The sequence below is a fragment of the Xiphophorus hellerii genome, chromosome 6, assembly GCF_003331165.1.
Source record: "Xiphophorus hellerii strain 12219 chromosome 6, Xiphophorus_hellerii-4.1, whole genome shotgun sequence".
NCBI lineage: Eukaryota > Metazoa > Chordata > Actinopteri > Cyprinodontiformes > Poeciliidae > Xiphophorus > Xiphophorus hellerii.
Window position 1 is genome coordinate 27,976,524 of NC_045677.1, and position 24,159 is coordinate 28,000,682.

The following is a 24,159-nucleotide window of genomic DNA, read 5'->3' on the forward strand; positions in this document are numbered from 1 at the left end:
AATTGTCTCAAAAAATTATTGCGATAAACGATAATATTGTTTGAAGACCTTTACACTGATGTAATGGAAATGACGTAATAATGCATGCGATTTCCTGCCAAAGATAGATACACTTTATTTTCAAAAGAACACTTAACACTGGAACTGATAAACAAAATAAACAAAACAACCAAAAACAAAATGGATTCTCAGTCTCCATTAACAAAAAATGTACTTGATAAAAACTAAACAACATAAAGCCAAAGTGGAAATAAATACTGCATTCAATCAAAAGAGTGCAGATTATGAAGTCTGTATATTATGTTGCCCTTCAGTAATAATTAGATTTAAATAGAGAAAATGGGCACATCGACTACCTGATGCAATATTTCACACTACGTGATTTTTGCTCCTATTTTCCCCTTACAACAATCTTAGCACGTTGGTCTTTCTAAGATTGTGTGGTGTGTTACGGTAGATCGTCGTTGCCGCTCCGATCTAAATCAGGGGTTTTTCCCCAACTGGGAGCTTTAACTCCACCTGTTGAATGTGACAGGTAGCCAATCAGAAAGCGCGGATTCTCCTCCGTGTTTTCTGAGGGGAAATTAAGGAGGGGAATCCCAAACAGCTGACACGGCGCAACCCAAAGTCCAGCGGACATTGGAGATGATATGTGGAAACAACATTAATGTTTGTTCAACATGCAAAGAATATAGAAATGACAAGAGGAGGAGTTGGAGTGAAATTGCTACCGCAGTTGATAAACCCGGTAACTTTTCAGCTGTTCTTCGTTAACGTGACGTAAATAGGTTCTAATGATTTTCATTCAGTCAGGACTTTACGCTGACACTAGCAACATGCATTGCAGGTAGATTGTAGTAAAGCATTGATTAATGCCTGGTTTTAAAATTAGTTCACTGGACTTGTAGCCATTATTTTGTGCCCATTGTTGGACACCACACGGCAGGACCGAACCCGATCGAACCGTTATACCTAGGATTTCTGTCGGCTAATGTGTGGTCTGTCAGGTTTTGAAAATGGGCCGACAATTGGCCGACAGCTCTAAGATCCTGTAGTGTGCGCTGGGCTTTACACTAAGGAAATGAGGAAGGGAAGGGAGAGCACCAGAGTTGAGCCTTTTTTCATTCGGTGTCATCAACAGAAAGAGAAAAAGGACGGAAGAGACGATAATGCCGATAATTGAAATGACGTCGATAGTTTTAATTTATCGTACGATTAATTGATTTATCGTTTATCGCGACAGGCCTAGTTTTCATTGAGTCAAATCCAAATCTATTCAAAATATTTATGCAAATAGTACCTTTTACAGAAACAGAGCATCCGATGAGAATTCCTCCAGAGTTCTGGACCGGTCGAAAAAAGAAATCACTTTAAGGTCCGAGTGGAGACGAAAGGCCACCAGGAGAAACGTTTGCTGCTTCTCACTCTGCATGTTAATCATTTCCCAGCCACACATCCACAGCTGAATTATTGCACACTTGAAGCTGCGCTCTCATCAAACTCAATTACTCCCCAAACCGCCTCACCATCTCCTCTGCCGCCATCCGTCTTCCTCATTTCCTCCGTTAGCCATTTTCTCACAACATCCTCATGAGTTTTACTTAAAACTAACCTGACTCGAATTCGGCCCAGTAGTTTTTAAACTTTTAGCCTAAAGTCACATTGAAGAGCCTGAAAAAATCTAATTAAAAACCTCAAGTTTGTTCAGAGGATGGAGCCTGAAGATTTATTCCTAAACTCAGATTAAGCTCATCAAATAAAGAACAAACATGCTACAGATTAGCTTGGTCCCAGTAGAGTTCGGTAATCTCCAACTGGGAAAGCTAAATTACCAACCAGAGTCACGGGAAAATCAAAGAGCAGCCATGATGAGAAAAAACTCAGCGGTCGACCTTTATTAGTTTATTACATCATGATGGAAGAAATTCCTCATCAGGATGAAGTGTGGACTTTGACTAGACCACTGACTGTTATTAATTTTAGTCTAGTTTATAGTGAAAATATCTTAGTCCACTTGAAACAAGGCAAAACTAACTTATAAGTAACTTTTCAGAAACATATAGTAGTTTGTTTCATGTCAATTTCTTAATTTTCTATCTCCATTTGTAGATTATTTCACTTGTAACAAGACATTTTTCCCATGTGAAATAATCTGCACATGTAACAATTACTTTTTCATCAATGTTAAGAAATTATTTACCTAAAATAAGCTTGTATATCTTGCTGAAAAGTTATTTATAAGTTAGTTTTGTCTCATTTCAAGTATTTTAAGATATTTTCACTAGAAACTAGACCAAAAATACTGAGATTATGAAACATTGAGATTTTGCAGTTCTGCAGTCCTAACATCAGGGAACCCTTTTTGTTTTTCCTGTGAATGTATTGAAAAGCAATAGAAATTATATTTTTTTTAGTTCTAAAAGATTAGAAAAGTAAAACCTAAACTCAGTAATAAAACCCAAAGATTTGTCTAAGACCAGCTCCACCAGTCCCAGAGGAAATCAGACTGGTTTACTGGTTTACTCCAACAGTAATTACCTCAGCAGCTTTTAACGGCCAGCCGCTGCTGAACCGTGTCGTCCAATCGGACGGCGCCGCCGGTTGTGTAACGGCGGGTTTAATCCGCGCGTTCTTGGAGATCAGCTGTTCAGGGAGGCATCGTCCCTGGGCCCGGTCCAGTCAGCAGCACTAACTGGGTTTCTGGAGCAAGTCTTTGGAAAACACCCGACCAGATCGGCCGGCAGCCAATCCCTCAGCACGCCGCGCTCGTTATGCAACATCCCGTCTCACTCTGCACTTCCTTAGACCCTTTTCCCTCCTCTCACATGTAAACTAGTGCGACTTCTCGTGATTTGCGGGTTTCTGCTGCCTCTTCAGATAATTGTTGTAATTGTGGAAGGAGAGAAGTTGAAAGTAGAGAGGAATTAGGAGGTTTAAGGAGTAGAGGGGGCTGGAAATGTCAACTCTGACCTCTGTTGACCTCAACTGACTCAAGGCGACACGTTGAGGAGCAAAAACCAACATGGAGGTGCCAAAACGTTCTCCAGCTAAACAGAAACAAACTTGGAGTTATTATTTTTTCAACTATCTAGAGTCAACTTCAGTTAATACAGCTAGAAACTAGAACTTGACCTGGACTCAGATCTTAACCTTCAGAGCCACATAAATACAGTTACAAAGTCGGCCTTCCTTCACCTGCAGAACATTGATCAACATATTTGATGCATATTTGCTTGATAATTCTGATGATATTTGACAAAATGTAATGTTTATTTCTTGTTTTATTACTAATTTTATGAGATAAAGCACTTTGAACTGACTTGTTTATTATCAATAACAATACCATCAAACTTTACTTGAGTTTATACGTCAACATTCGGGTGTTTTAAGCTTTTCTTCAGATAAAACGTAAACTTTTCCTTAATTTTCTTCTTCGGTCTGCAGGTTCTCCCAGAAATAAGAGCAGAAACAGAAGGGCTGAACATACGGGCCCCTCCTGCAGCCGGCGGGGATTATTGGACCTGTCCGTATGCGGGCCGCAGGAAACAAAACCCAAGAAAAGACAGAAAACCACCGGAAAACAGAAAACAGTAACCTCACTGCATCCTGAAGCAAATCTGAGCTCTAAAGCTAAACTATAATCAATAATTTAACCGTCTGACTTTCGATTAGTGGAAATTATAGTGTTGATTTCTTTGTTTGGGGGCAAGGGCCTGGCAACAATGGGATCAAACAGAAGGACTGGTGATGACCCAGTTCACAAGCCAACCTTCATCCCTGGAGGCTAAATCTGCAGCAGCAGCAGAACAAAGGGACACATCCTCAGCGATTTAACTCGATTCGTCATGTCTGACGGCAAAACGACGACCGAAAACAGACCCCAATGCAGCTGCCACATTCTACTGCGAGAAAACTAAACCTGTACAACAAATTAAATCAAAACAATCATCATCACTATGGCAACAGACGTCTTGGACGCAATATTTGGTGTGATGCATCCACACTCTGGAAACTGATGATGTCTTTGGCGTTCTGCATGTTTCATTTATTCTTTCTTTATAAAAATGAAAAAATAATGTTTTTTATTTGTCTGTCTATGAGTCAGATTCAAAATAATGAAGAAAAGGTTTCAATTCAAGTCTTGGGTCAAAAATCCAAAATGGATATCTTGGGCATCAGATAAGACGCTGCATTGTCTCTTGTTTCAATCTGGTGGATATTCTGGTTTGAAGTTCCTATTTTGTGTTAAATATTTTTATTTAATTGTCTTTTTTGTAGAAATCAGTTTAAACTTTGACATTTGAGGGTTTTTCTTGGTAATTTTTGTCAAAAAAGCAACATTTTATTGATCTTGATTAACTTGTAAAACCAATAAGAACATTAAACTTCCAATGGGGTGAATACTTTTTATAGGCACTGTGCAATTAAGTAGAATTATCTGTTAAATTTGAACTTTTCATAGAATTTTTTTTCCCAGAGAAGTAAATAAACCAACTTTTAAGAACATATTTTGTTTTCCAGCAAAATAATGGAAGATTGCTGGGACGAAAAGTACCAGAACAAAACTCAAAAACTCACCATATCAATGTTTCATATCAGTTGATATCAATAATTATCAATTATTATTTTTTGGTTAAAACTTCTGAAAATACTTCCAAACTGGTGCTGTGACATTTCCTGTCTTATCCACAGTATTTTTAAATAGAAATGGGGCGCGGTACCTTAAATGTTAAACTGCTGCTGCGCAAGTTACTCAACAGGTCGTTGCTAGGCACCCAAAGAATGAGTGAGTTGCTAGGTAACCAAAGAATGAGTGAGTTACTAGGCAACCAAAGAGTGAGTGAGTTAGTTAATGACATAAATTTAACCCAAAGTTATCACATTTTGTGACATAATTATGACTTTAATTATTTTTTACTGGGATTTTATGTGACACAGTACCATAAAGTACATGTTTTTAAACAATATCTGAAAAATGTGTCATTTGTTTGCCTTTTATACTGATAACCTGAAATGAAAAGCTTTACCAACACAAAATTCACCTTGCTTTCTATATACTATCAGCAACATATGGTGGCAAGGCAACAGGAAGCCACCTTTCAGACTTACAGGAGGTGAAGCATGTGTTGATGAACGCCCTGACTTCCATCCAAAAACTCAGAGACCATCTGCTTGGGAAAGTTTCCCAAGGCAGGTCAGAGGACAGGAGAACCGGCCGTTCAGACTCCAACCGATCCAACGCGTTAAATATTCAACAAAACCAACTGTAGTCACACATGGTTTGGGAATAAAATGGTTTCTGTGTGAACCAAGACATACATGAAGAGGCACAGAGATTCTTTAATCTGTAAATAATTTGAAGAAAAGGAGACCAGAAGGATGAAAATAGGGAGGGAAAATTGATGAAACCAAGTTGAAAAGGAAGGAAAATCTTTACAGCCAGACAAAAAGACATAAAAGTCTCAAGAGGTTAATAAGGGGAAGGAGGACATCAGAAACAGGAATACTGTCACATTGAGAGAGAATAAAGCTTTAATTGAGATGTAAGGGGAGCTGGATCTGTTTTAAAGGCCAACAGGGAGAGGCGACCTTTCTAAAGGCCAACAATTGGTTTCATCTTCACTATAACAACTGAGCTTCATTATAAAAATCTAATTAAAACACAGCCCACTTCAAAGGATTACAAAATAATCCCTAAAAATGTCCAACAACCCACCAAAAACTGGATTTCTTGGCATAAATACTGACAACAGAGATGGTTTAATTTCAGTTAAAAACAGGAAAAATCTTTTCAATCTGGGAGGAAAAACCAGTGTACAACAAAATATGGGTGCAGTTCTCCAGATAAAAGCAATGCCTCACTTAAAAAATGAATATAAATAATTACTTGTATTCAACTTGACGCTCGATAAAAAGTTAACTTACACTAAAATAGATTTAAAATTGTTTGACTTGAACTTATTAAAGAATTGTTACCTGATTTATGCTTCAATTTGTTGAACAAGTTATTAATTTATGAGTCTAAAGCAGCTTTAATTAGCAATCTAAAGGTTTGTTGTCTTTAATCCCTTGCAACAATCACAGTTTAGATGCAGTTTGTGCTGGAAGTTTGTCTTCGAACGAGGTTCGCCGCCACCTTGCAGCCCGTCAGTCATTTTAATCCTCTCTTCTGCGTCTGGCAGCTCGACACATCCTGGATTTACACAACGGCTTCCTGATCCTTGCAACGACTCTCCTGCCTGCCGCCTGAAGTTTTACCTTTCATCATGTCCTTCCACTGCTTCACAAATGATCCTCTTCCACCAACAAAATTTCCTTTAAAAATGCGAAAATCAGATTTTGTTCAAGGACTGTGGGAAGTCGGTCGACCTTCTGACCTCTGCAAACAATGCTGGCATTATGAAACGCTGTCAGCGATCTGCAATAAAAGCAGTTTGGCTTCAGGTGTTTCATTACAGCTCTATTCTCAAAATCTGAGCTTTTTGTCCTTTCTCCCCACCCTTAAACCCATCAGCTACCGAACACCTATTGAGCTACACTGCGGCCACAAGGCTTGTTCAAAAGACAAAAAAATTGAAATTGAAAAAACATTTAAAACTGAGAAGAAAAAAGAAGTTTTGAAATGGAAAAGAATTGGTTTGAAACCAATACTCTACCACACACCTGTGGAGTAAAACTGGTGTCATAAAGTTCATTCAAAAGGAAAACATTTTTAATCTTAAAAAATATTTTCAATCTGAAATAAAAAGATTTGAAAATGAAAAAGTTTTGAAAAAGGAAAAAAATGATTTGAAACTGGAAAAAGATGTTTTGAAAGTGAAAAAAATGTTGAAAACGACTTTTTAGATTCAAGGTTTTTTTCAGTTTCAAACTTTTGGCCCTGTTCTGGCGTCAGATGACGGTGGAATCATCACTGACAGCTCACCACATTTTTTTTTTTTCTTTTGAACAAACTTTATGGCCCCAATTTAACTCCATACACACCTCACCACCATCTCACCAGTCTTCAAGGTATCTTATTTCCAAAAACAAATACATTTTATGAACCAGTTGAATGTCGCCTGACTCATGTTGGTGGGAATGCAGAAGCTCGGCGCTGGTTTACATGTGTGAGGGAGTTTATAAACTGAGTGTGGGCGCTTCGCGGCATTTTTCTGTGTGTTTGTGAAAAGTTTATGTTTGTCGTCTCACTTCAAACCTCATGTTTACCAAGAGTTACACATCCACCATCAACCTGAAGACCCCACTGTCTCCTGCAGACCTCAGCTTACATTTTCTGCTTCCGACAAGCTAACAGAATGAAGCTAAAATTAATTTCTATTATCAGACTCCTCTGTTACAAAAGTAAAAGTATTTTGTAGGACGAGGTGAGTCTTTTCTATAAATATGGAAAATAAAGAAAGACAGGTAGTTTGAAGGTAGTTACTTGTAAAAGTATATGAAAAGTAGATTTTTACATATTTATTCAAACTGTCCTGAAGAATAATATGAAATAGAAAATCTGTGAAAAAAAATATCAATCTCCTCTGCCTTCTCCCTGTGGTAACTGGAAGCAACCAACCAGAGTCAGGAGGCGGGTCTTAGCGCTGTCAATCACCCCCAACAGTTTTAACAAATGTGTAAAAAAAAACTTTTATAAAAAAGTCACATACAGCACCTTTAAGGGCCAGAGTACTCGGAAAATGTGTTTTAGGTGCCTCAAAACTAGCAAACAAATGTTCCTTTTTTGCCGTTTTTGTTAGTTTGTGTCTACATGTTGGAAACAGTCCAGGTGATTATTTGAGTTTGCTGACAGATTAATTTGATCCGTAACTCAGATCATTCACCATGTTTTCTGAAGCAGTTCAAAGCCGTGAAGATGTGCTCTGTTGAGCTCAGCAGATGATTTATTTTCCACCTGAAGATGTTTTGATGAGAATCAGACTCCTGCAGAAACCTGCAGAGGATGACATGTTCCAGTTTTAACTCGGCAGAGTCACTGTCCAGTTTCCATGACGGCAGCCATGGCAACACATGTTAAACATGAAGTTACGCATGTACAGCTGAACTTTAGATGATGTGAATAATGACTCAAAGACCACTTTTTAAAAATAAGAGAAATATTTTAGTCTGTAGTGCTATACATGTAACTGTGTGTAAAAATAATTGCAATGGAAGACTTTTGCACTAAATCCTGAACTTTACTTTAAAAAGTGCAAATTTGGATAAAAAAAAAGAGATCAAGCCCTGCTCAACTTTTAAGAACTTTTACTACCGTTTTATAAGCTATTATTAATTTTTTTTTAAATTTAAAAAAAGCAACAGCTTGGAGAAAACTAAAGTTCTTGCTGTTTTAGTATGTTAGCAGGGGCATCTCTAGAAAAATATCTATGGGGTGAAAAGAGGGGGGCAAGGATTTATTTATATATAATATCTCATTCTCACGTTTAGCTTGCATAGACATAACATTCGACTTAATTTACTTGTTGCAAAATATTGTTTTTAACTTGCAGTTTCAAAATGAGCTTCATGTAGCTCTGAGGATTAAATATAATTTCTTAGTGTAGTATAGTTAATTATTTGTACGTCTTTCATACTGCTGCTAATTAATATGTATTACTGGATTGGACAGCGCCTATTAGTCGCCATGTGATGCATTAAGTTTTGCGCCACAATAAAGGTGCAATAAAGCTGATAAACATGTGAAGAACAAAACTAGATAAAACCACTTCCATTCTGCTTTTTCTCGCTCTGTGTGTCGGCATCACCGTACACGCGGACCCGTTGCCATGGCAACCGACAGACAAGAAGCTCAACGAGCAGATAGAGCGGAGATTACGTTCAAGCCTCAGGGGAATCAATTCCAAACAACTAACATTTCCCACACAAAAAAGTATGCAAAAACACCAAAACAGAACATTCAGTCTGTTACATTATGTTGTCAGGCTTGACATAGGCTTGATATTGTGATTGTTAATAAATTTTCGCCTGAACACAGCGGCGGTTGATTAGCTGATTTAAAAACCTGCTCCACTGATGACTTGGTGTGGGGGTTGTCCCCTTTTAGTGCTAACGGAACCAAAACACACCGAACTGCACAGAACATGTTAAGGTTATCAAAGTCAATAGCAGGCTAGCAACAGTTAGGCTAGCATAGCTGACCCACTGCTCACTTTTTCAATTTTTTCTCTAAATTAAAACTTTTTTCTCACCTGTTAGATCTCAAACCCTTGAACCTTGTTATCCATGGCTGTCAAAGGGTTGAATTAACCGCTAAATATTACGTCCTTTTTTCAGATTCTTTGTGTGATTGTGGTATTTTCCTGACCACCGATATTCCTGACTCAATGGGCAGCAATGGCGCACAATAAGTCATATGATGTCTAATCCAGTAATATATATCCATATCAATGCTGCTGCCTCGAGCTCTGTCCTTCCAGTTTCTCTCGCACTTCCCGCTACTTAGCAGTAGCTGTCAGGTTACATTGTGTTGCATTCAATGTTGTCGGAAAAAAGAGATTCATGCGCTTAATGTCCGATTTGCCATAACTATTTATTGAATTCATAGTCAGCAGCTGGGGTGGCAACAGGGGTGACAAGGCTCTCAGTTGGGGTGGCAACTGCCACCCCATGCCACCCCAGTAGATACGCCCCTGTATGCTAGTTAACTGCGTTTTCACACCTGATAGTCTGGTAGATTTGGTTCGACTGGGCACCGAAACTGCAACATTTGTTATATTTTTACTTCATTGTGTCAAATGAACCAAACCCTTTGAAAAACCTGTTCCCCTCCTCACCTGTTGGGGCGCTGCACCAGAAACCACTGGAAGGAAAAGACTCAAAAACCTCAAAGACACTGAACGCAACTTCCTTATTCATGAAATGAAAACAAAAACAGAGAAGCGTCAGATTTTAGGGGTCATAGTATTTCTATTGTTTTGGGTACACCATTTCTCATGCTAGTGCTAGGCTAACACGATTGTTTTGACTGTATTTAGCCAGAATGCCCTGCGCTGTAGTTCATGTCCTGCTTTTGGCGCGGTCTACGTTCCGCTTGGCGTTCACATATGCATTTGAACCACACCAGAGTTTACTTCAAACTAAATAAAACCAAGATTTGGAGGCTGGCCAGAGTTCTTGGATCGATTTTTATTCACACCTCCCCAAACGAAACGGACTTCCGATTCAAATGGACTGGAGTTCGATGACAGCGGACTGAACACAGCTTTGGTTCTTGTTTCATAAGTTGCCGTCAAACTTAAGCAGTTAACCATCAGGAAATGGAAATAACACTTTTATAAAAGCTGTTTCTAAAGGATCTTTTCAGTTATATTTAAATATTTATCAGTATTCCAGTTACTGCTGATCCAGCAGAAGTGAAACAATTAAGTCCAGGTCGAGTTTGCTTTCTGTTCATCTTACATTTCACTGATTTGTTCTTCTCTTAATCTTCCACAAGAAGGACGCACAGATGAGCGGAGAAAGACCTCTGGATCACCATGTTGTGTCTTGGAGATAAAAACGGTAAAACCTAGAAATGTCCCTGAAGCACAGACTTGGAAGCACCAGACAGAAACACAAGCGTAGGAGGGAGATAAAATAAAACCCAAACAGCTCCGAGCCAGCAAACGCACCTCCATTATTCCTCTGAAAACAGCTGGAAAGGAGCCACCAGGACATGGAGGAGAAACCCGTCCAGCCACGTTACGGTTTTAATAATTTCTCAAATCTGAAGCCAAGTGTATATGTGACAAAATTTCAACTAAATTTATATTTTGGGTTAGTTTGTGTTTAGATGCAAAACATTTCTTATATATTTCCATCCAACTGTTCAGTTCAAGGCAAACAAAAAAGCTGAGCTGTAAAACTGAAAATTTTAACTAGTTGCGTTTCCATGGACCTTCAAATTACGCAAATAAATTAGCTTAATAAAAACAAGTCAAACTCCTGTTTTTAGAAGTTGAATGAGGCAGTTTTTCAATCATATTTTGCAAAACTGCAATAGAAACGCTTTTTCCCCATCACACGAGTCACATGATCATCAACAGGACGTTACTACTGGCAGAAATGACAAACAAGACAAACAGGAAGTGATGATGGTTTGGCACGTTTAATAATGCAATGCAATAATATACATTCTGTTAGTTAATTTGAATCAAGATAAAACTCTGGATTAGGATTTTGATTTTTTTTTATAAAAAAGGCGAAAAATATGAATCGTTTTCCATCTGTTTCATTGTTTTGTTTAAATAATATCCCCGCCAAAAACAGCCAAGTTATAATAGAACAAAATGTGGAAAAGTTGATTTTGTGCTAAATTTAACGCTGGGGGATCAGCCTTGGGGTTTTATTTGTCCCACTCCCAGGAGAGGAAATAAAACTGTAACTACATGAGGTCATCTGTTTATCCTTTTGCTGCTGGATTAAAAGATCATTTGGTTTTCCTGCATCAGCGTTAAAAGCAGAGAAGTTTTCGTATGACCTCATGCTGAAAAGTTCATAACCCTCATCATTTTTAAACTAGGCCAGAATTGTGCAAGACATTTCAGAGGCTTACGCTGGTCGAATTCACCGTCGCCTCATAATCTGAGGCAATATTTGCCGTTATGTAGCTCAACACATTTCCTTCTTAACGGCGGAGAAAAGTTAACGGATCGCACAATGAAAGCCAAACGATTTCACTGATGATCAAACGGATGTGGGTGTGTTTCCCTGAGCCATTTTAAACCTGAAAGAAGCAAAAAAATGAGGTAATCCCATCCTTTATCCCTGCTGTGAGCGGGACAAAGGGCATCCATAAATCACTCGTCTTCATCACGCTGCCGGTTAGAAGGATGCAGATAATGAAGACGCAGAGCATTAATAGATGAAGTGGGTCAAAAAGGTTCCCACTCCTCTTCAAAAGGGTCAGAAATGTTTCCCAGCATGCCACTGGAGAGTTTGGACTCTAAGGCACCGACTCTGAGGATCAGCTGCAGTAAAAAATCTGGTTCAATTCTAGGTGAGGATGTTTTTCAATCAAAACGAGCGAGATAATCTCCATTTGAGTGATTGTTTGTGGGGTTCACTTAATCTTCAAAATGATGCTACCCTTTAAAAGTGACCTATTATGCTTCATTTAACAGGTTAGAATGTCTTTATAGGTAATACAAAACTTTCATTGCATTTTTTGCACCAAATTATTCGTAGATAATGAGATTTTAGGCTGTGAAGTTCTACTGACCTATTATAAGGTCTCTGTCTCTTTATATCCAAATAGCGACATGATCATAGCGACATCCCCCACCTCCATGTTTTCACACCCACGTAAAAATGGCTGTAAATAGATACACCATTATACAACCGTACATCTTTGAAAAGCAGAAGTGGAGCCTCCTGCACAACCAAAAAGAACGAAGCAAAGTGGTTTCTAGATCGTAAGTCAACAGCAAAACACTTGTATTTTCCAGCAGCCATTAAACCAGCTGACCAAATGTACTGGAGCTCAGCTTGGGCTGGGCTTTGCTCGGTAACGGGCCAATCCAGAGGTTTTTGAAACAGCCGATTTTCCTGACACTAAAACATAATGCCAAAAAACGGTTTGATAGTTTAGGAAGCAGTAGAAACTCAAATGGAAGTACAAAAACATGCAAAATCTGAATTTTGCACAATAGATCCTCTTCAATATTTCTGCCCTTCTGAACATTCACACATCCTGAAGCTTAACAAGAAAAGCCCGTTCAGGTTTCCAGCATTGAACTTCTCGGGTTCTTTAGGATTCAGACTTGCAGCTCATTCAAGCTCATCTTCTCTGCTCCATTCAGAGGCGGCTCCCCTCTTTGCTCATTGCACTGAGATAAATCCAACCCTCCTGGTGGTGGAGCTCCACCAGCAGGGAAATGCAAATCAGCTTGATCCTCCGCTCAAAATCCATCAACAACAAAAAATACATTCAAAAAGACTTTGACCTCAGCTTTTTAAGCTACAAGTTGAACTGAAGCACAACTTGAAGAAGGAGCAAACATCTCTAAAAATGTCAAATATTTCTAAAAATTATGTCTTTAAACTTGAGTTTTGCACCTGGATGGTGCAAATTTACATGATGTCAGTAAATTTGCATCCCTGGTCATCTGCTGCTCTGAGGCCTGCACTTCAAATTCACTCCAATCCTTCTGCTTTACTAACACAACATAGATGGAAACTTTAATTAATTGATTTATTGATTATTGTGACAGTATAAGTGCTAATGTGAAATACTGTACAATCCGTTCCAATTATTTTATTCTTTTACCTCAGTTTGAATCTGTGTGCTTCACTTTACAACGGGGGTTGCTAGGTAACGCAGCACCTTAACAATACAAAAGATTTTTTACCGGCTCATTTTCCAGACACCAAAAAACATTATTGCCAAAAAACCGCTCTGTTGAGCAAAAAGAGAATTTTGCACAATATTTTCCTTTATTGTTATCGAAAAGCCGCCATTTTGAAAAATGCAGCAAACATTTGATACAGAGTACGAAGAAGTTAGGACTTCTGTAAAAAAGTGCAAACTAACTGGCGGTTTTATGTGTTTTGTCTTTGTGCTGGAGCTCTGCTTGGGTTGCTAGGTAACAGCCTGGGCTCATCTGGGGTTGCCGGGTAACGGCGCAGTGCCTTAACAATTGGAAGGTTTTGAAACAGCTCGTTTTCCTGACACCAAAAAACGTATTGACAAAAAAAAATGGCTGATCTTTTTAAGCATTTGATCTGTTTCTAGAAGAAGTAGAAACCCAAAGCAAAGTACAAAAACATGCAAAAAGTGAATTTTGCATAATAGGTCCCTATTAAGGTGAAATAAGGCAAACTGTGGAGCAGAGTGTTTGTGATGTGCAGAGGTAATTTTATTTATAAATGGAGGAAAGGCCATCTGGAGCTCTGTAAACCTCCAGCCAGCCCTGGCTGCGCTCCAGACTCCCACCAGTCGGCCCCGGGGGTCGGATCCATCACTCTGGGGGACAATCGACGTGGTTTGTATACAGGAGGCTCAAAGCTGTGCGGCTGTTTCTGCTCTGTCAGTTCAGTATGTCCCTGAGCGTCGGGCCAAGATCTGGACTTTTTTGGGCAGAGCAGCAGCTCCAGTGGAGGTGGATTTTGTTTGTGTTTTTTTTCTGCAGCGTTCCAGTCATGCACTGTGGCCTGATCTGTTTTAGCCTGGAAAGCAGATAGCTATCATGCTAAACTCTGCAGGTAAATCCAGATGTTTCAAGCATAAAGAGCAGCTCGTTCCTGCAGATGTTAGAATCATCTTCTAACTAATCCGGCAGGCAGCTTTTCCTGGAAGGCTGTTTGGACCAACAAAAACTTTATCACTCCAGCGTTCCGAGAGACGAACCTGGAGCCAAAACCCTTTAACTAGCCGTGGCGTTGTTAACGTTCGCAGCACAATGCTTTCCTTATCCACCCCCCTGTTTCTCCTAAAGCCAATCCTCTAATCTAAAAAAAAAAAGAAGAAAGTGGCTGAAACCGGTTTGGAGAATGCGGTCAAATATGGGGGCAATTCCAGGCAGATTCCTGGGATAAGACAAGTAAGAGAGGTGCTTTTATTCTGCTGGGAAACAGATGGAGTTCATCGCTTTCTGCAGCTCGCCTCCTAATGTTCAGGGCCGGCCCCGACTCCGCTGCGTGTCCATAAACCAGCGAGGCACGAACTTTTACAAGCCATTAGTTTCAAACGATTACGAGAACGCGGCTTTTTCAGAGTCCTGATCGATATCAGCAGCCAGATCCAAAAGTTCAACTCAAGTCTCAACTTTCACATCTGCATGCAAATAAGGAAAACGCAAAAACATTAATCATTAACTTAACATCAATTTTTTCTTTTCAACAAGTTCCACATAATTGCATTTAGTTAATTAAAAGCAAAAGAAATGTTATACCACTTTACAATAGGGGAGCCTTATGGATGGCTAATATAAATAGCTTATAGATATATTATCTGTTCATCTATAAACACTTTATAAATCATTACCAACAGTTTATTATGCATTAATTTAGGACGGTGAGAAGGAGCCTTATTGTGCTTACGAGGTAGTCTGAAATGTTCAGGATAACAACTCCAGATCGACTATTTTGGTGAACAAATTTGACGATTTGGCAAGAAACCAGTAGATTTTATTTTCTTCTCGTCCCTAATACATAATAAACATGTATTCATGATTTATAAAGAGTTTAGAGATTAATTAATAGCATATTTCCAAACTATTATATGGCCATCTATAATTGGAGCTTTAGTTTTGTTTAACTAAGACTCTTCATTACTCAGCAGGTTTTTCTTTCTTCCTGCTTCTAAATTAAACAACCGTTTTAAAGAAAAACTTACTGTGGGTTTTCACTGCCTCTGTCATCACAAAAAGGTGGGAGTCACCATGGCAACCAGTGACTCAGCATTTCCTGACCGAGTCTCTGACTGACATTACTTGGCAAATTCTTCGTTCTTTCTTTCTGGTTTTGAGTTTGAAAGGAAAGGTTTTAAAGGAAAACTTCATGCCGGGTTTTTTTTTTTAATATCAGGATTTCTACGTTTATGGATTTTGTTTTGATTTCATTTCTGATTAAGTGAGGTTGACCTTAGGTTTAAGAAACAAAAGTACTTTCAATTAGGAAAAACATTAAAATAAATTTTTTTTTGCAATATTTACACCAGGTAGGAAGTCAGAAAAGCATGATAACTTTTCTACGCCAGTCATTAAATACTTTCATATCAAACTAGGGTTTGATAACATGACATTATTGAACATTTATAGCTTAAAAAATATTATAAATCAAAATCAGCCCTTCTCAAAAACAGTGTTTTAAATCATTCTGGACTGTGAAGCTTGACTTCACATCCTCTTTGTTGGCTAATTTGGAGTTATTTCACAGTTTCAACATTACTGAACAGTTTGTTTACACAAGGAGAACAGAAAGTGTGACGGAGTTTCACTTCAGCAGATTCCCACAGGCTTTACAGGCAGAGCAACCAAACTCTGCTGCCTTGAACAAATTTGATTTTATTCTTTGTTTGGAGAAGCTGGAGAGTCTCAGAGTATCATAAACAGACAAGCAATCAATAGGGCTTCAGCTTTGCAGCTGGAAATGCGACCTAAATCTAATTTTTTTGTCCTAATATCCATCCTTTTCAAGGCCCAATTCCGATCTTTTCACAAAAAAAATGCAAATTTTTTCCAGGTCCATAAGTGGAGCTAAATTGTATCCAATAGTTTTCAAATCATCGTTTCAAAGCGTCTGAACAATCATGCCACCTTTGTCCGACCTTTAAGTCATTGATACAAGACGATATGGCTGAAAACCTTTGGTTTATTGTCGTCATAATTAATTCCTATACATAGTTCCCACAAAGTTGGAAGAGATGCGCGCCACTGAACTGCCGTCCTGGTAGGCAAAGCGCAGATGACTAACAAAAAGAAATGAAATTGAAATTTTGACCAATGTGTAAGAGAAACATGTCAACAAAATCGCTACTGTCAGGATCGAACAGAGACAAAGAATGTGGTTTGTTTACTGTTGTCATAGCAACGGCCATGACAGTTATTTATGGATACCTACCAAGATGGCTGTCAGCTACAAGGTCCCCGTAAGTTTGACGTCACATGAGAACGTATGCATTAATGATGTTTGGGATAGTTAGTTTTACAGTTTTCTCCACTGTTTCGTCAATGAAAGCATCAATAAATACCAATAAATCAGAAAATATGACTAATAATATAGTTACTGTGAGCAGTTTAATGATGCAAATCACACTTTTTTATGTGACTGGAGTCCAAAAGAAGAGCATTAAAAATGGGGATGTTTATCAAGAGAAGTATTTTGAGTTTGTAAGGCTATAACTGCTGTGACACACCTAAAAAAAGAAGTAATAAATAGTTTCTTATTGTCACGTTTTTCCAGCCGTATCTTCCGGTCCAAAGTGGATGGGAAGTCTTCCACTGTCCCGCTCCTTTAAAGTGAATCCAATAAAGCTGAACTGTTTAAACGGATTAAGTGCCGACTCAGGCTGCAGACAAAAAGCCGACCTGGACGGAGTTCAGCAGCCGCAATCATCCAGGATCACTAGCCAAGAAAAAACTCCAGGAAGGATGACTGATCAAGAGAAATAAAGACCTTAGGGATTGACTGGAAAGTTTTGCACAACCGAAACGTTGACATTGAGACACAGCCAGTGCTAATCAATCACAGAGAAGAGGTGAGTGGGAGCATAGAGGTCAGGAGGTCACACACTGTAAACCTGGACAGATCCGAGAACACATCCTTATGAGTTCCCCCCAATCGACTTTATTTGTTTTCGTAGTGGCAACCCCAAAATAAGGCGTTGCTGCTTTGGAAAAATGCAACCAGAGGCAGGAAAACGGCAACATTTGAGCTGAAAGCGGCAGACTGAGCCGCTTCATGATGCAATCTGACAGAAACGCAGTGAAAAACTCTCTCTCTCCGCTCCCCGTCCTCCCGGCTGCTCCAGCAATGACATCACCTCCCTGACAGGCAACACGGCGGGGCAACGGTTGCAGGGCAGCAGGCGGCCGTTGGGAGAAATTTTCCAACAGCAGTGAGGAAACCTCAAGCTGCCACAAAGGCAGTTCCCAGAATTTAATTTAACAATATCCCACAAGACAGGGTAAAAACAAGGGACGTTTTTCCAAATAAACACAACTTCTAGCCCTCGCTAACGGTCAACAACAGTTGTTGAATAAAAACAAACAGTAGGATTATGAATCAGTGAGTTATTGGTGGTTTTATTGCCCAGAACTCCACTTCAGAAGAGCTTTGTTAAAAAACAAACAAAAAAAAAACAACATTTTATTGAGATGAGAAGGGAGATTTCACAGCTGGATTACAAACCAGGCTAGAGCCTGAAAAACTTAACACAATATAAGCATTTTAAATCAGTTCAAATCAATAATGATCTATTAGATTTTTGTTTTAAACATCTGAAATTTTTCCAAACTGGTTGCATGACCTTTCTCCTGCTAAATGTGTTAGCTCCTGCTAGATGTGTTAGCTCCTGCTAAATGTGTTAGCTCCTGTTAATACGTTTAGCTATAGCTAATGGTGTTAGCTCTTGTTCATGTTGTCATCTCAAGCTAGCACAATAAACAGTAGCTCAAAAGTCTGTCTTTTTTTGTTTCAACAGACGTCAACAGCTCATTAAAACTTTGTGTCAATCCTGACATTTTGTGGACTGCAGCTACCCGCATCATCGACCCAGAATGCATTGCACAGGTGAATAAATTGGTGAAAAATATAGTAAAGATGTTAAATCTTTTGAGTAATTATGAGTTTTTACATATCTCAAACAACAACTTTTGGGCTAAAAGAAAGATTACAAGATGTTCATGTTCAACTAGTCGTGGATCCTTTTAAACCTGCATCTGAAAGGACCCAAAAGACGTCTGACAGCGCCATATCTGAAGAAAAGCAAACATATCAGCCCTAACTAAACATGTCCAACACCAACTGGTAGGCATGGTGATTTATTAGCAAATTAAGACCTTTCTGCATGTGAAGCTGTTGAAATGTTGAGTAGCTAAAATGGCAGACAGGTAAAGTAAACTGCGTTTTTCTTCAGGTTAAAGTACTAATTGGTGAATCTGCCACTGATTCCCCTTTCCCTTCACATCCGGGCCATTTCCTGAGGAGACGTCAACCTGTCTTCGGCCTGAAACGAACGTCTGCTCGGCCCGCTGACATTTCCAGCCCTCAGATTTGTTGCGCCGGCAGGCTGACAGCGCGGGCCGATAAACATTAATGCGAGAAGCCACCCGGAGACGGCTGACAGCCGATGACGAACGTGGACAACAACAACAACAAAAGGAGGAGGGATTCTAGCTCATGCTAGCTTTAAATTTAGCTTTGTTAGTCTGTTTTGCTCCTGCTGTTCATATTAGAAGAAGAAAAAACTCCCTAAAGTTCCTGAGCGTTTTTCCGGTCCATCCAAATAAAGCTGGTTTCAGTGGGAAACCCTGGAGCAGATAACCTGGAGGGGAAAACTGCCGATGAGTCGTCAAAAAAAAAAAAAAAAAGAGGGAGCAAATATGAATTTATGGTCTCCAAACGAGCTTCTCCCTCTGTCAGGGTGGAGGAGAGGAAATTACATCACTATGGCAACGGTGGGCCTACAGGTGAGGCGGTGTGATTCAAGAGGAGACGCTTCAGCCATAAAACTGACAACAACAAAAACAATGCTGGGAAAATCTGAAAGTTTCACCTTCAAAGTAAAAACAACAGATTGTTTTATTGATTTCAGTTAATTTATCTTTAAACTCCCAATACAGTAAAATCCTTTTGGATTTGTAGAGATGAACTGATCAGGTATTAATATTTGTATCGGTCCCAATACTGAAGAAAAAATATATAAGTAAATAAATATAAATAAATATATAAAATATATACAGATTAGGTATTTATGACACCAAGGGCAGATCTAGTCAATCTAAATCTACACTGCAAAAAACACAAAATCTTACAAAATGTTTTTGGTATAGTTTCTAGTGCAGATTTCTCAGTACACTTGAAATAAGACAAAACTAAGTAGTAACTTTTCAGCAAAAGTTGGTAAGACAGCATACAAGTTTTTGATTCTTTTTGAACGAGCGTTTGTAGCTGTTTATCTTTACATATTTGAGAAAAGTACTCAACCTATTGTTTTGTCAGTTTATTATTCACTTTCCACTGACTAAACAAATTAAAAGTTGTTTTTAAATGTTTGCCCCACCCTGTGAAGCTATTGGTGAGTTTATGTTGCTGAATTTGTCATTCAGAAACATTTTAAGTCAATTCAGCACTGTTTTTCTGCATGGGATCGGTATTGGCCGATATTACATCTCAGATTTCAGTAGCAAAAACAGTGGATCAATGAGTCCCTAATGGATTAAATTATGAGTTTTTCCAATTTCAAAGAAACCCTAAATAAATGCTTCCATATTTTAGATATTTTCCTGCTTTAACCCACCTGACTCAACCTGTTAATTAGCAATTTACTAAAATCAGGCGTGCCTCAAGGTCGAGTGTTCGAAACCTTGTATGAAGTGGCTCCATTGACAGTAATTTGATAGTTTTGTCAACACATGACGGCGCGTACACACCCACAGACACATGCACCTGTCCCTGCAGACAGCAGAGTGGGCACACACCCATAGCAGGACAACTGTTTTTAATTTTATTGAAAAGTTTAAGAGAATAATCCATAAAAATCATGTACCGATTGAAAATATCAATGTTTGGAGTTGATTGCTTTAGCTGAAGCCGATGGTTATGTTGGAGACCAATGGCAGCTTTACTGGAAGGTAAAACAATTTAAAGCATATATTAGAGAACAAGTCTGCTGCAGTTTCCAGGTTTAACTGAGCATTGTTAAAAAGTTAATTTTTTTGTAAATAATCTGACCATGTTTGGTGTTTAAAGCTAGCAATGGAGTCAAATCTACACAGACTGACAATCAGAAACAGCAGTCATCAGTTCTGCTTTCTGTTTATGAGTCACAGACGGCCGTAAAAATCCTTATTCACATTCACAGATAAGGTGAACGCTTTTATTCATTCTGAGCAATAAAGCTACCACCCAAAGGTCAGGCTGCACCCAAATCCCACTGATCAATAAAAAAAAGCAGCAGACACCGTAAGCCTGTCCCAATAAAGAATAAGCCAATTAATCGTGTGATAAATCAATAATTACCATTTGCATGATTTATCATTTTTCTCTTTCTACCAAAAACTGGATGATAAAATTCTTCAGTTTGGGCTCAACTAGAACTTCTTCAACTCCAAGGAAGGTAAAGACAAAAAAATAACAAAATTATCAGAGTTTCTTCTGATTAAACGACTTTTTTCTCATAATTTTAAGACATTCTTCCAATAAAATTGCATCTTTATTCTGTTAATATTACGACTCTATGCTTATAAACTAACAAAACTTCCTGTAGCCCGGCGTTGATTCTCTGTCATACAACTCAGAAAAGGGATGATTGAAAAATAAGCCACTTTTTGAAAGTTAGTCATTTCTTTTCTTAGAAATAAATGTCAAAAAGAAAGAAATTCAATTTCAAACTTTACAAACCATTATATTTTAGTCTAACTTCTAACTAGTTAGAAATTTGCCTTCCTCAACTGATTTTGTGGAAGTTGATTCATTTAAAACGTCTTTTTTCCTCAGTTTTCTGCTAAAATTGCTAATTCTGCTAATATTATGACTTTTTTCTCATAATTACTCCATCACACAACTCACAGATGCGATGATTTAAATAGATGCCATTTTTGAAAATATTTGCTCTCAAATATTCTTTTTTTCAAAAGTAAGTGAAAAAAAATAGATTAAAATTGGATCTATTATTTTTAAGCCCTATCGCTCTCTGCAGCTCCTCCAGAGTCACCAGGGTATAATGCCTTGCTCAAGGGCGTCTTCTATCTCTTTGAGGCAGTGCAGGAATCCTGCAACAAGGGGCTACAGAGGGGGGATGCAAAATTGGGTCAAAGCTTTGCATTCGTCAGCTAAGCATGTAAATAATGCAATGGGGCATCTGACCCCATTTCTCTTGTTTACATAAAGAGAAATTTCACATGAAAGTGTGTCACCTTTTTTTTTTTAACTCCTCTGCATTTCAGCTGTTTAAAAAAAAGAAAAACACACACACACTTCCTCTTCCTCTGGTTTTCTCCTTACAAGGCTGAGTCCCTCCAGGAGGGAAAACAGCTGAAATATGACACTGACGCACAGAGAGAGGCTGCAGCAGAGCGACATATCAATCTGGGAAAAAATAAAAGAAACAAGCAGGGAGGAGGGAGAGCTAATGAGAAAATCAATACCAAGACTGCATCTCTGCATCTAGAAAATCAACCCGAGTCTGCAAACTGGATAATAACAAACAGATTCCTGCTTTAGGAAAACCACCTGGCTGCAGGGTGTGTGTGACTAATCATTTCTTTGCTTCTGTTTTTCCCCTTCAAATCCAAATTTTAGGTGTGGAAACTTCTTTTCTGGATGTTTTACATCAATGATGTTCAAAGTGAGGCGCAGGGGCCATTTGAGGACCCCTACAATGATTTTCTGCAGCCATCCTGGACCACAATTCAAGAATAAATCAAATAAACCATGACAAAATGGCAACTTTTAAATTAATATCTACTCACTACAATGTTCCAAGCATTGTTCCTCTACATCAATATGCAATTTGACATTCTGTAAATAAATTAACACCAATTTAGAAAAAAAAAACAACAACTCATTTTTCAATTAAAAAAAGTTTTGGAAATTAGTGCATTTCGCTAAAAATGCTTTTTTTTAGCATCACATGAGTCACGTGATCAACAACCAGGATGTTGTCACTGGCAGAAACTACAAAGAAGAAAAGGACAGGAAGTAGTTTGGAGGAAGATTGTTTTTAAATGATTTATCACATCAATAAGCTTATTCACATGTGATTTTAATTGCATTTCTTATTTAATGGAAACACCATGTTTGCTAAATTGTGGGGGGTTTTTACATTATTGACAAAGTTTTGCATACATTTGTAATGGAAATGGAGCTACTGACCCAAATCTGCTTTTAATTGCCGAATTAAAGCTTGGCTAAATGCTATGGGGTCCCGTTCGTAAAGTTACACAGTAAAAACTTAACAGTAATATTTTTGGTTTATTTAGCCAGAGACAAAAAAAATGCAAATGTTAATTTTTCAAAGTCATATTTTTACAAAGTTTTGCAAACATTCATAAATGTCAGAGTTCCAAACAAAATATCTAATTCACAAGCTAAATGTTTAGTTTACAAACTATATACTTAGTCAAGCTAAACGAGTATGTAGTTAGCTTTCTAACTAACTAACTAGGTAACTAAACAAGCTAAATTTTTAGCTTCCTAACTAAAATATTTAAGTCTGAGCTAAATATTTAGCTTTAGTTAAGAAGGTAACAAAGCTAGCTAGCTAACTATTTAGCTTGGTTAGGGAGCTAAATACTTACATTTGTAGCCAAAGTGTTTAAGTCTGAGCTAAATATTTAACTTTCAAAATAAATATTAGGTTAACAAACTAAATATCTAGTTTCAAGCATTTAATTAGCAACCGAAACATTAACAATAAATATTGACAACTAAATATTTAGGTCCAAGCTAAATATTTAGCCAATACGCAAATTAGCTTGTCAATAAGCGGAAGTGGAATATCAAAAGTTAAAACGCATTTATTGTTGAGGTTGTTTGTTTTTGTTTTGTTTTGTTTTTGAAGTTGCAACATTTTTGGTGATTTTTTTAAAATGATTTAAACAAAGTTTGTCCACTCCTGTTTTAGATCACATTCAGCTGATTATTTCTCCAAAACATGCAGAAAGCGTGAATTAAAAAGTTGGGGGGTTTATTCATATTCCAAAAACATTCATTAATCACTGATTTCAAGCCACAATAAATATTATTTCTTGCAAACAAATGCAGCCAAACAGCTTCGCCAGCACATCCTCTGCATCCCTCCATCAATCAGCGCCATGTGTGAATTCATTAAGCCGGACTTGAACTTCTGACTTTTCCAACCCGCAGCAGAAAAAAACCTCACCGCTGACATCCCATCAAAACAGCAGAACCAGAACCGAGCTCAGCGGGGGGAATCCCCCTACTCACCCTCCGATAACTCCAGCTCCAGCTCGGCCAGTTTGGCCCGAACCTCCGCAGGAAGCGGCACCGGGTCCCGGTCCGCCATTCCTCCGACACAAGCCGACTTTAAGCTCTGTTTTCCGGCTCTTTACTCCTTGTTTTGTCCCTCCAGGATTTTTTTCCTCCGAATAACTCCCCGGGAAAAAAAGAAGCAGAAATCCAAAGTCGGTCCGAGTCCGCGTTAAGCGTGTGGCTCCGTGAGAGGCAGCGGAGACTCCGCAAAACAAGCGCCAAGCTAGCGCAAGGCTGAAGAGACTTCCGGTGGGATAGCTTTCAAAATAAGAGCGGTAGCAGTCAGACACCTGTAGCTCTTCTGATAAATCCCGAATTTCATTTATTAAGTTTACACAAGGACAAGAGTGTGATTGCTAAGTTTAATTCACATCATTACATCATTAACTTTATTTTGTGTGTGTGGATAAAACATTACAAACATCATTAAAGCTTTTTTTTTAACTGTTAAATTAACCTTTTAGTCAACTATTAGCAAATGGAAAAATGTTTTGCAAAATAAGTTAAAATGATATTAATAAA

General features: G+C 38.4%; 1 protein-coding gene across 1 annotated transcript in view; it reads right to left on the reverse strand.

Annotated features, from left to right (window-relative positions):
* The window catches only part of LOC116721375 (disco-interacting protein 2 homolog C), a 163,372-nt gene extending 139,513 nt beyond the window's left edge, over positions 1 to 23,859 (reverse strand). Inside the window, exon 1 of the mRNA XM_032565051.1 lies at positions 23,593 to 23,859. Coding sequence (XP_032420942.1) covers positions 23,593 to 23,671 — 79 coding nt within the window. The 5' untranslated portion in view covers positions 23,672 to 23,859. The remainder of the gene's footprint in view (positions 1 to 23,592) is intronic.
* Between the last annotated feature and the right edge of the window lie 300 nt (positions 23,860 to 24,159).